Source organism: Mchenga conophoros, linkage group LG7 (assembly GCF_057382185.1).
Source record: "Mchenga conophoros isolate Kocher_MC1m ecotype Shallow Benthic linkage group LG7, M_conophoros_male_GT1.1, whole genome shotgun sequence".
In the NCBI taxonomy this organism is placed as follows: domain Eukaryota; kingdom Metazoa; phylum Chordata; class Actinopteri; order Cichliformes; family Cichlidae; genus Mchenga; species Mchenga conophoros.
The window spans coordinates 47,007,738-47,021,286 of NC_140532.1; the positions used below are offsets into that span (position 1 = coordinate 47,007,738).

At 39.3% G+C, this 13,549-nt stretch overlaps 1 protein-coding gene and 1 long non-coding RNA gene across 2 annotated transcripts in view; one reads left to right on the plus strand and one right to left on the minus strand.

Annotated features, from left to right (window-relative positions):
- Window positions 1-9,429, plus strand: part of LOC146570925 (uncharacterized) — a 29,127-nt gene extending 19,698 nt beyond the window's left edge. Inside the window, exons 2-3 of the long non-coding RNA XR_014893048.1 lie at window positions 2,487-2,552; window positions 7,100-9,429. This is a non-coding gene — a long non-coding RNA (uncharacterized LOC146570925). The remainder of the gene's footprint in view (window positions 1-2,486; window positions 2,553-7,099) is intronic.
- The window catches only part of astn2 (astrotactin 2), a 303,910-nt gene that overhangs the window by 140,315 nt on the left and 150,046 nt on the right, over window positions 1-13,549 (minus strand). The window contains exons 8-10 of the mRNA XM_085279739.1: window positions 8,103-8,187; window positions 7,158-7,232; window positions 4,596-4,733 (exon numbers count right to left, since the gene is read on the minus strand). Of these exons, the coding sequence (XP_085135865.1) occupies window positions 4,596-4,733; window positions 7,158-7,232; window positions 8,103-8,187 (298 nt within the window). The remainder of the gene's footprint in view (window positions 1-4,595; window positions 4,734-7,157; window positions 7,233-8,102; window positions 8,188-13,549) is intronic.

Genomic DNA, 13,549 nt, shown 5'->3' on the forward strand with positions numbered 1-13,549 from the left:
GCTCGCTCCCAAGGATATCCAAAAGTTATTTGTCACTGTATGAAGGAATACAAGAAATAGAAAAATAATAAGCTGGTTTAAAAAAGAGAAAGACACCTAAAGTGATTTAGGATATTATAGCATGAAAAGGTAAGTTCAAGTTGACACTTACCATGACTGTCACTATATACTGCATATATGTATATGCATATATACAGTGTCTGTGAGCTGAATGACAGTGGTAAAATGGAAAATGGAGACGCATACTTTTAAAAGTCAGAGCTACACTACTTTTCACCACTTTCAACATCAACATGTCTATCATGACTAACTGACTACATCAGTGCCTTCACAAGCACTTAAGGAAAGAACATCAGCAAGAAACCCCAAAAGCTCCCATAGGACTTTGTCCCACAAAAATGTTTTGGATAATGAGCTGCCTGCATAATTCATGACAGTGTGACAGGTTGTTTAGTTTCCAGTGGTTATGAAAACTAATCATAAACTAAATACAGCACATCGACTTATTATTCTAGGGGTTATTTCAAAATTAGTCTTGGAACATGGAAAATAATGTTGGATGGCGAGTGTAAATGGTTGTGATTCTATGTGTAAGGGTTAATGTTTAATACTGTATGTCTTAGATATAGCCTAATAGAGTACATCTAGAAGTTAACAACAACAGCTTTCATAGTGAGAGGCAGAATGTGCTTTCGAAAAGCAGCTATAGGTGTAATTTCAGGATGTGAAAATGGCACTTTCATAAAGTCACATTACACCTTAACCTAAATCGAACCCCTGTGCTGCAAAGTAAACAAAAGCTAAGCTCCTGCTCTCTCTGAAGTGTTCAATTTCCAACTAAAATTGTGCTTAACCCACCAAGATCTATTCATCATGCAGTAACAGTGGCACTTAAGTCAAGAAAAACAAAATGCACAAAGGAGATAATTGCTTTAAAATAATTGCTTTTCCTCTTGGCTAAATGGAAAGGCTGATCTTTCACGATTCAATTATGAATATTCAGAATCTGATCTGATCAGCATGTGGCAGAAATATGGCTGTAAACATTTTTTGCTCTACAAAAATATCCTCTTTTTTTTTTTACCCCACATCACTGATTATAGCAGTATTTCAAAGTAAATGAAAAACCTGGGCTAATTAATCGAGAAGCATGCTCCCACTTCCGTCAAAATAAGCATGTGTACAATTGCCTTGGGATTTCTGTGCACCTGAGGCAATTTCATAAAGCCTGTGAAAAACAGATTTATGCAGCAATGTATAACATTTGTACTCTGTAATTACTCCAATTTAGAGTTTTTGTATTACAAAACAGTTACTTGAAAATTTGATATCAAAAACAAAACTGCAGAGATGGTTGAAAAAAATCCACCAGTCAGATAAAGTGAACATTTTCTGATGTTTATCAGGTTGTTTTTTTCCATTTATGGGTTGATTTCTGTGGTGCAGTGTTACCTGTGACACTTTCAGCATACAATATATGATACGGCTATAGGAGTTTGAGAAATGCTAGAGTGATCAGACACTTTTTTTATAAGATTAAATGGCTTTTTACAATATTGATGTCATACACATGCATAAGACAAAACAATTATTCAAATGTAAAGCTTCTGAAATTATATAATTAAAAAACAACCAAACAAAAAAAACTTCCTTTTGCAGTGAACTCTGCTGCATTAGCTAATTTTTTTAGTTGGCCATGATACCTTATCAGAGCAACTGAACTGCCACAACAAATTGAGTTTGTAGACCCGTTATCTATACACAGTAAAAATGAAAATAAGCTATTTTAATCTGAGTAAAGTTTTACAATTTAATCATTTAATTTAATAATTTATTAATAATTTTAATACATTTATAATTTAAAATGGCTCAAATAAAAACATTTACCACTGGCAACAAACATAATTTTGTCAGTCAAACAAACTTTCCTACATAGTTGCCCTGATATACTTTTTCAAAGCTGTGTAACAAAGACTTGTAAATTGTAGCCACCGAAGAATAACTTTCCCTTGAGGGTTAGGGTTAAGGTTAGAATTAGCATCATGCATGTGTGCTTCCTTTCAAGTGTACATGTATGTATATGCACTTGCAAGCATCTGCACAGACAGCACACTAACACAATGCTAGCCAAGAAGCCAGAGTGACGTTGTTAGTGAAACCTGAGCTGACGTACACATTTTCACCAGCCTAGCATGCTTTAACTACTTATCAGAGGTTCCACATTGGTGTCATATTATGAGATGATGGAACCAAAATGTGAACTGCAGACATTTTAGTTTCACAATCGTCAAAAGCATAAGAACCCGGTGTGTGAAGTGACAAATGTTACTTCAAATGTTTTGAATGGCTAAGGGATCATGAATACTAAAGATGTGATATTTGATTTTATTTAAATTCATTTTGATAAGCAAATTGAAGCTCAGAAGGGGTTCAAATGTGTTCAAGAATTATCCAACCATCCATTCTCTCCCACTTATCCATTTCAGGGTGATGGTGCTGGAGCCTATCCCACCTACCTGTCCCACCCTCGACAGCTTGCCAGCCTGTGACAGGTAATCGAGAATTAATTCAACAATACTATATAACTACAGTGGGGCAAAAAAGTATTTAGTCAGCCACCGATTGTGCAAGTTCCCCCACTTAAAATGATGACAGAGGTCAGTAATTTGCACCAGAGGTACACTTCAACTCTGAGAGACAGAATGTGAAAAAAAAATCCATGAATCCACATGGTAGGATTTGTAAAGAATTTATTCGTAAATCAGGGTGGAAAATAAGTATTTGGTCACCTCAAACAAGGAAAATCTCTGGCTCTCACAGACCTGTAACGTCTTCTGTAAGAAGCTTTTCTGTCCCCCACTCGTTACCTGTATGAATGGCACCTGTTTGAACTCATCATCTGTATAAAAGACACCTGTCCACAGCCTCAAACAGTCAGACTCCAAACTCCGCCATGGCCAAGACCAAAGAGCTTTCGAAGGACACCAGGAAAAGTATTGTAGACCTGCACCAGACTGGGAAGAGTGAATCTACAATAGGCAAGCAGCTTGGTGTGAAAAAATCAACTGTGGGAGCAATCATCAGAAAATGGAAGACATACAAGACCACTGATAATCTCCCTCGATCTGGGGCTCCACGCAAGATCTCATCCCGTGGGGTCAAAATGATCATGAGAACGGTGAGCAAAGATCCCAGGACCACACGGGGGGACCTGGTGAATGACCTGCAGAGAGCTGGGACCAAAGTAACAAAGGTCACCATCAGTAACACACTACAACGGCAGGGAATCAAATCCCGCAGTGCCAGACGTGTTCCGCTGCTGAAGCCAGTGCATGTCCAGGCCCGTCTGAAGTTTGCCAGAGAGCACATGGATGATACAGCAGAGGATTGGGAGAATGTCATGTGGTCAGATGAAACCAAAGTAGAACTTTTTGGTATAAACTCAACTCGTCGTGTTTGGAGGAAGAAGAATACTGAGTTGCATCCCAAGAACACCATACCTACTGTGAAGCATGGGGGTGGAAACATCATGCTATGGGGCTGTTTTTCTGCCAAGGGGACAGGACGACTGATCCGTGTTAAGGACAGAATGAATGGGGCCATGTATCGTGAGATTTTGAGCCAAAACCTCCTTCCATCAGTGAGAACTTTGAAGATGAAACGAGGCTGGGTCTTCCAACATGACAATGATCCAAAACACACCGCCCGGGCAACAAAGGAGTGGCTCCGTAAGAAGCATTTGAAAGTCCTGGAGTGGCCTAGCCAGTCTCCAGACCTCAACCCCATAGAAAATCTGTGGCGGGAGTTGAAAGTCCGTGTTGCTCGGCGACAGCCCCAAAACATCACTGCTCTCGAGAAGATCTGCATGGAGGAATGGGCCAAAATACCAGCTACTGTGTGTGCAAACCTGGTAAAGACCTATAGTAAACGTTTGACCTCTGTTATTGCCAACAAAGGTTATGTTACAAAGTATTGAGTTGTATTTTTGTTATTGACCAAATACTTATTTTCCACCCTGAATTACGAATAAATTCTTTACAAATCCTACCATGTGGATTCATGGATTTTTTTTTCACATTCTGTCTCTCACAGTTGAAGTGTACCTCTGGTGCAAATTACTGACCTCTGTCATCATTTTAGGTGGGGGAACTTGCACAATCGGTGGCTGACTAAATACTTTTTTGCCCCACTGTACATACTGTATGCTTAATTTAGGTGTGTCGTACTTGAACTGTACTTTACATGTTTAGATCATTTGAAAGAAGGAAGGGGATATTCCAAAGACAGCGAGTATAGCGGTACAGGCCAGGTACACAGAGAGACGCGGGAGCCGAATAGAAATGCAAGTGTTTTGGGAAAAAGTGAAGAAACAAGTGAAAATGTAAAATGAGTGCAGAATTGTTTCATCAGTCAACCAGGGGATTTGCAACAAAAGTACCTACGTGGATACTTCATGTCAAGTAAAGCAAAACGTATCGGTCTGAAAAAAATGCTGTGGCTCCAAAGCATTCTTAATATCTTCCAGCTGTACATTTTTGGTAGTGCGCCCGGTTGTTTCAGTTGCTGGACACAACTTGTTATTGAGTCAGACTGACCTGATCTCCCCTGGATCTTCCGTAACCAACACGTCTGTCTTACAGCTGGCAATGGGGTTGATTGACAGTTCCACCGGTGGCACAACAAAGCTTTTGCTGACAGGCAGCCACAGCCCTTGGCCCAGACTGTAGAATGATCTGTGTTGGCATGATCACAAGACATAAATGCCAGTTGCATTACCATCACATAACCACAATTTGTTTTACACAAAAGCACACACTGTGTGCAAACACAGCAGTATTTGCAGATAGAAAAACATACAAAAGATTCTATGAAAACAACAATGAAACAATGAAACAACAATGAAAAACATATGTTTAAAATATGAGATGTGTGGTGAGGGTCTCACATGTAGAATTTGACGTATGTTTAATACGGATCATGGGCAATTTCTCAGTTATTTGCATCATTTATTATGTGATAGAATAGAAGAATAAAACATATAAAGATATTTGAACACATATTAAAAAAAGTCTTGTAATTTTCTTTTCCTTTTTTAAATAATTATTGTAAGAAGAAAGTTAACTATGAAGACTATGTGTGACTATATGCTATAGTCAAGTAAACCTTTTTAGTGAACAAGAAAATAAGTTCAAGCTTATAGTGATAATACTGTTTCAACACTGCTTAACATATTTTCTCCTCCTTCAATGTAAGTCCAGTTCATTGCTTATGAATGCAGTTTATATGACCTGGTCAGGGTGTTATGAATATAATCTGATTTTGCCAGAGACCTTTCTTATGAGTGAAGATTAATAGCCATAACAGGCAACCCTGCAGACATGTTTCCGGGGAAAACACAACATCAGATATGATAATAGCAGAGCACATTTTAGCTTTGCATAATGCACTCAAATGCATCTGGACAGGTACTGTAGGCCACAAAATCCCAGAAAAACAGGGCCTGTCAAGAAGGTTCGCATTATGTATTTGCTATCAATCTCTCGTTTTACTTCGCATAAAATATATTATTGAATTTCTTCATCATTCGCCACCATCTTTACTTTATTTAACTTTATTCCCAGTTAAATATTGCTGACCTACAACCCTTACAACCTGGCAAACATGAATGGGTACAAGGTCTGGGCGGCTGTAACTTAGGGCGTAGAGCAGGTCATCTACCAATTGGAAGATTGGTGGTTTGATCCCTGGCTGTTCCAGTTTGCATGCCAAAGTATCCTTTGGCATTGAAAAAAGGTGGTCTCTAATGTGTTCATCAGTGTGAACGTGTGTGAACGTGTGTGAACGTCAGACAGATTGCACTTTGGCACAGAACAAAAGTGCTTGTATTAATATGGGAAAATGAGGTAAATTGATTAAAGCGCTTTGAATGTTCCAGTAGAGTAGAAAAGCACTACATAAGAACCTGTCCATTTACTATTTCCACACTTTTCTTTCATATGGATCATAGTTCCAAACATTAACATGGAAAACCATCAACTTGTACAAAACACAGCTGTCAATATATTGACTAAAATAACAAATTTCAGTTCTTAAAGACATTTGTTATGGGGCCCTCATGTCTTCATATCACAAGGTGCTTATTTTTTCATTGTTCCTTTTCAAGGAAAATGTAAGCAGCAACCCTGGTTTCCTATAAAACTCCCCATCTGTGAAAGCACTTGGTTTAGCTCGTCTATTCACTGTCATAAGACTGTCCAGCTGAAGAGCATTAGAGTCTTTTCTCCTCCTCCCCAGAACAGCATTGCTAGAAAACTGCTTCATCTTTACTCACTTTGTTGACTATCTGTATCAGCATGTTCACGGCTGAATCTATTTGTGTTCTGCAGCTGTATGTGTATGTGGTGTCCTTCGTCTTTCTTCTCTCGCAGACTCTCGGCTGACACAGTGCTTAATCTATGAAAGTTTAGTTGCTGCTTTTGTGTGCTAGTGATGCCCGAGTCCTATCTCCAACTTGAAACAGGGTTTTGCTTGGTATTTTGCCTTTAGCGCCTCATTTCTTACAGTGGACTCACAGTGGCTGGCAAACGCTGCAAGGTCATTGTGATAAGGAGTGAGATAACTGTGACAAAGAGCTGTTCCTACCTACGTATTGGAAGGGTAGAGAGCATGAAATCGAGAAAGATTTCACAAAATCAAAAGTTTAAACATTCCATGCTTTAGTTACACAGTTAAGCAAAACTAAAGGGAAAATTGACCACATTGACCAGATTTTTCTTTTAAATCTCTATAATCAGGTTTACCCTGAGATTTTCATTTTTACACTTCTTGGGGAAAAAAAGAAATAACACAATGACACCATCAAGGATGAGAAGTGTAACAAAAATGCCAGTAAAAGTATTTTAAAGGAATCCAATCAGGCCTGGTCCTTGGGCTATTCTCTACACACTCAGAGAGATCCACCATGGGGTGTACTTGTGTGTCCATTTGCCTTTGTCTATGTGCATCTGTCAGGTGCTCATCTCCATGCTCTGTCACACTCATGCACACACATACAAGATGACACAAGAAATGCCACTTTCATTCCATTGTGTGTCCACAGAGTCCACAGATGGCCAGCACAAGTCAAGCGCTGAGGAGGTGCACCAGAAGGGTCTTACCTGAAGATTCTCTCCGGGGCCTGTTCTCCTGTAACTAGGTCATACCCTTTCTCCAAGTTAGCATATGGCCATGGACTTGACAGGGGAAAGATGATAAAGGAATGCATGATCAAAGACAGTGATTTATCAGCATTTTTAAAATAATCTAACAGATGTTTTTATGTAATTCCATCAAGTCTTCTCATTTATATTGTTGTTTTTCATGCACAAAGCCTTTTAGTTCAGCATTTTAAGTACTTCAAAGTGTATATAATATTATGTATAAAACATATCTGAATACAAAAACTGAAAAACTGTCATTTAATTAACATTTCTGTCTGCTGTACAAGACTATACTGTGTCTGCTGCTACTCTTAAAAAAAGAAAAAGCAATGGGCATTTGATTGGTTACTGGACTGAATCCAGGGGATGACAGGTGCTGGTGAGTAACAATGTGAGACCAATGATGGGTTAGGCCAGCTAAGTGTCAAACAAGGTCAGAGTCAGAGGGATCATTTCAGTGCCTGTCAAGCACTCTTCAGTGACTTTACTTCTTTCCCATTCATGCATTTCATCTCAGCCCTCCACTCCTGTTTTTTTGTTTTTTTGTCAATAACGTCGATTCTCATTTCTAATTTCTTCAACCTATACACCCGATTCCCTTTAAAAAGACTACTTCTTCAAGCCTGTATTGGTAGAAGTGTATGTTTTATCATATTAACTACAAACTGCTATTTTCCAAACCATGTAGGAAGCGTTCTAAGTTTCTTTTCATTTTAATACTGAGATGATCATCCTGCAGAGAACTGCAAATCCATCACAGTGAACAGCTCACCTTTATTTTCGATAAAGTTAATATAGTGCAATGATGTGGTTGTACTACCGGCTCTGAAGTCATGCGTAAGGTTGTAAAGTACAAGTGAATCTCTATATATTAGTGGAATAACTACACACAACACAACTTACCCTTCGTTGCGACTCCAGTCGCTGCGCACACAGAGATGCTTATGAACGGGATCAGGGGAATAACCCTCATGACAGCTACATTCTCCTGCCATACAGAGAAAAACAAACATGCACAGTGGCAGATATTTATCTATCACCCTGATCTCTTCATTTATTAGAGATGTACCAAACTAAATGTTACATGATGTAAAACCTAATTCTTTTCAGGCAAATATTGTACCTAGATTTATTTCTGTCATGTTGATTGTGCAGTAATTGCCATATTCACTACTGTTTTACTTCCAGATTACAATTCAATACTTCAGTTGTATATATTTAACACCAGTTCATGCCTGTAGCCGTCTCAAGATGCTTTATACTGAAAGGAAAAGACTTTACACCATTAGAGAGAGAACATAATTAAAATATTCTTTATAATCAGTTTTCTATGTGAATGGCTTGGTTGTCAAGGGGAAAGTGGAGCTAGAAAATAATAGCATATGGAGACAACCACAGCAACAACAACAAAAAAGACAACATATAAACAGCAGGAGAAATTCGACAATTAATGATATGTAATACTGTCATATCAATAATATTCAGGTATAAAAAGTGGGAACTAAAAGAGAAGCTCACAGTGGATGATCCCAAATCTCCAAGGGTGAGTTCAGGGTCACCTGATCTAGCCCTAACTATAGAAAAAGGGAACCAAAAGAAAGTTTAAAGCCTCATCTTCAATGGACAGAGGGCATCTGTCTCAGGACCCCTAGCTGTGAGCCAGCTGAACAGTAGAGGATTTATACATCGGGGAAACCAAACCACCTCTGGCTAAGCGGATGGCACAACACAGAAGAGCTACCTCGTCAGGCCAGGACTCTGCAGTCTATTTACACCTACAGGCCAGTGGACACTCTTTCAATGAGGAGGATGTACACATCCTGGACAGGGAGGAACGTTGGTTTGAGCGCAGAGTCAAGGAGGCCATTTACGTGAAAAGCGAAAGACCATCTCTGAATCGAGGAGGGGGCCTAAGGGTACATCTTTCGCCATCTTACAATGCTGTGGTTGCAGCCATTCCCCAACTCTCTCTGAATGGTACTCATGGCCATTGATCAGTGGTCTTTGATCAGTGGGTTTTGGTCAGTGGTTGTTGATCAATAATCATGAGAATTTGCACAATTAAGATTAAGGAACTGACCTCCCAGCCCATTGTTCCTTCAGTGGGCTGGTTTCAGTCATTATGCAAATGTACTGTTTATAAGATTGGGGAAACCTGCAGTCAGCTGAGACTGAAGAAGTCACTTGGATGAGTGACGAAACGTTTCTCCCACAAAACGCTATGTCTACAGTGGGGCAAAAAAGTATTTAGTCAGCCACCGATTGTGCAAGTTCCCCCACTTAAAATGATGACAGAGGTCAGTAAATTGCACCAGAGGTACACTTCAACTGTGAGAGACAGAATGTGAAAAAAAAATCCATGAATTCACATGGTAGGATTTGTAAAGAATTTATTCGTAAATCAGGGTGGAAAATAAGTATTTGGTCAATAACAGAAATACAACTCAATACTTTGTAACATAACCTTTGTTGGCAATAACAGAGGTCAAACGTTTACTATAGGTCTTTACCAGGTTTGCACACACAGTAGCTGGTATTTTGGCCCATTCCTCCATGCAGATCTTCTCGAGAGCAGTGATGTTTTGGGGCTGTCGCTGAGAAACACGGACTTTCAACTCCCGCCACAGATTTTCTATGGGGTTGAGGTCTGGAAACTGGCTAGGCCACTCCAGGACTTTCAAATGCTTCTTACGGAGCCACTCCTTTGTTGCCCGGGCGGTGTGTTTTGGATCATTGTCATGTTGGAAGACCCAGCCTCGTTTCATCTTCAAAGTTCTCACTGATGGAAGGAGGTTTTGGCTCGAAATCTCACGATACATGGCCCCATTCATTCTGTCCTTAACACGGATCAGTCGTCCTGTCCCCTTGGCAGAAAAACAGCCCCATAGCATGATGTTTCCACCCCCATGCTTCACAGTAGGTATGGTGTTCTTGGGATGCAACTCAGTATTCTTCTTCCTCCAAACACGACGAGTTGAGTTTATACCAAAAAGTTCTACTTTGGTTTCATCTGACCACATGACATTCTCCCAATCCTCTGCTGTATCATCCATGTGCTCTCTGGCAAACTTCAGACGGGCCTGGACATGCACTGGCTTCAGCAGCAGAACACGTCTGGCACTGCGGGATTTGATTCCCTGCGGTTGTAGTGTGTTACTGATGGTGACCTTTGTTACTTTGGTCCCAGCTCTCTGCAGGTCATTCACCAGGTCCCCCCGTGTGGTTCTGGGATCTTTGCTCACCGTTCTCATGATCATTTTGACCCCACGGGATGAGATCTTGCGTGGAGCCCCAGATCAAGGGAGATTATCAGTGGTCTTGTATTTCTTCCATTTTCTGATGATTGCTCCCACAGTTGGTTTTTCACACCAAGCTGCTTGCCTATTGTAGATTCACTCTTCCCAGTCTGGTGCAGGTCTACAATACTTTTCCTGGTGTCCTTCGAAAGCTCTTTGGTCTTGGCCATGGCGGAGTTTGGAGTCTGACTGTTTGAGGCTGTGGACAGGTGTCTTTTATACAGATGATGAGTTCAAACTGGTGCCATTCATACAGGTAACGAGTGGGGGACAGAAAAGCGTCTTACAGAAGACGTTACAGGTCTGTGAGAGCCAGAGATTTTCCTTGTTTGAGGTGACCAAATACTTATTTTCCACCCTGATTTACGAATAAATTCTTTACAAATCCTACCATGTGGATTCATGGATTTTTTTTTCACATTCTGTCTCTCACAGTTGAAGTGTACCTCTGGTGCAAATTACTGACCTCTGTCATCATTTTAAGTGGGGGAACTTGCACAATCGGTGGCTGACTAAATACTTTTTTGCCCCACTGTAGATGAACAGAATCAACTTTTGGAGATTTACTTTCCTGGATGATTGAGCATGCATCAAGACATAATCTAAAATAAATTGATCATATTTAAAAATGAACCATTAATTTATCTGAGTTATCTGAACAGTCTTTTACAGATGCGGTTTGTAGACATGGTGATGCTGAGAGAGATCAATAGGAGTGAATGAGTTTAAATTAAAATTTGCAGTTTATAAAGCTGCTGTACTTGATGATGCCTTTGCGAGTATGAGTAAAACTTTATTTGTAAAGAAGTTAACAAAATCATTACCACGGAAAAGAACATACAAGGTTCAACAGAGCTATGGCTCTTTGTCAGAGTGGCTATGAACCTTGGGTCGTTTTTCTTTTCTTCTATCAATGATGAATAGTAGCTAGTATGAGCCTCACAGTGGGCATTTTTAAAAAAATAAATTAATCAACTCTTTCCAGGCTAGGTAAATTTCCTATAAATTAGTGAAACGCCACTTCCTTTCCAGCTTGTGGGTTTTTAAATCGTTCCAATAACTCAAACTTGTCTGATATGTTGCTTTATTTTGCAGAGGCACCTTTGCTGTGAGGCTGCAGCACTATAACCATGGCACATTGTATTTTATCTATCTATCTATCTCTCTCTCCCTCCATCCCTCTCTCCATCCATCTATCCATCTCTCCATCCCTCCCTTGGTTGCATTAAGTAAATTATACAATATGACTGTTATCAGTGCATCTCCTTTCAAACAGCTGAAGTCTCAGTCAGCATTGAAAAGACAAAGCAGTAACATACATGTGATTAGTTACACATGCGCTGATCAGTGTCATGAATTCCACTGAGAATCTGACAACTGGCTTTCTGTTTTCTCCCAATATTAGGACAAATCTTTCATCATCCTCAACTAAGGCATTTTTATCCTGGCTTCTCTACAGCTGGTGGGACAGATTGCACTGCAGAACAAACAGAGACGTTCAGACAGGGCTACAGCAGCTTTTTGCTGGTGCATAGCAGTTTAGGATATACATTTCTGATGCTGCTTTCCTTGAGTAGCACTGAAGTTTAAAACCCCTTATTTTCAATATTGAAATTTCCTCATCAGATCAGTCACAGTGGGTAATTAGTATTTCGATGTGATCTTTATGCTGCCTAGTATAATAAATAAAATAGAGGCAAGTGCATTTTAAGTGATTGTATACATTTGTGAGATTTTGCCAAGGATGGCTTCTATAACCGTTGCATTGAAGTGCTCCCAGAATAAGTGCTTTTTGTTGACCTGTACAGAGGGATAACCCTGGAAAAATGTGTAATGGCCACCCTGTCTAGGCCATTCAAATTTTATCACTTAACGTTTAATAATTCATTGGTTGATATTATAGTCTTGAGACTGACTCAAGGAGTGATGCACCATCAAGATTCTGTCAAAGAGTAGCTTTCAGTGTGGCCTTGCTAAATGAAAAACTAAAGCTCTCGAAATGGTTCCATTTTTTAAAGTAGTAGTAAAATATCACAACATTCATCCAGCCATTTCATATAAAAGATCAGTGAACAGCATAGAGTTTAATTAATCCAATCCAAGACTTTAGAGTGCTGTGAAAAAGTATTTACCCCTTCCTGATGTCTTATTTTTGCATATTTGTCACACTGAAATGTTTTGGATCACATAGGACCAAACCTATTTGGTCCTATGTGTAATTATGCAGTTATTAAAAGTGTTTAACCTCTTTTTTTGGAAAGCTGAGTTAAATTTTACTAGTCACACACAACCAGACATGTTAAATCAAGAAATCACTGTCAGACAATGTGAAGTAGTCTAAAAGATCCCAAAAAGCAACATACTATACAACAAAGTCATTTATATCTATCACTTTGAAAAGAGTTACTAAGCCACTTCTAAGGCTTTATGACTAGCAACTGTCCACAAATGGAGAAAATCTGGAACAGTGTTTGCAGCCTGCTACTGCTAACATAAAACTCAGCATTTCATAAAAAGAACAACAATATCAACTGTCAAAATGGTGGTGGTAGGGTGATGGTTTGGAGCTACTTTGCTGCTTCAGGACCTGGTTGACTTGCCGTAATAGAGAGAACCATGAATTCCTTCTTTGAGTTCTCTACCAGAAATTCCTGAAGGAGTATGTCCGCCCATCAGTTAATGGCCTAAGGCTCAATTACAATTACAGCAAATACAGCAGGACACAGCAGCAAGTGTGACTGCAGTTCTTGCTACCAAGAGTGGCAAAACCACTTATTAGGTTTAGGGCTAAATTACTTTTTCCACATAGGTCAAGGTAGGTTTTGATGAGTTTTGGTGAATTAATTCATCTTTTCAAATCTGCATTTTATAATTAATTTTTTTTATATTAGTCTAACATTAAAGACTGTTTGATGATCTGAAACGTATGAAGAAAATTAGAAAAGGCAAAAATACTTTTTTATATCACTGTCTTTTTAATAACTTGTGATATTCCTTTCTGTCCAGATTGCCACATTCTTTAACTGCGGTCTTCCAACACAGCCTTTTTAAACG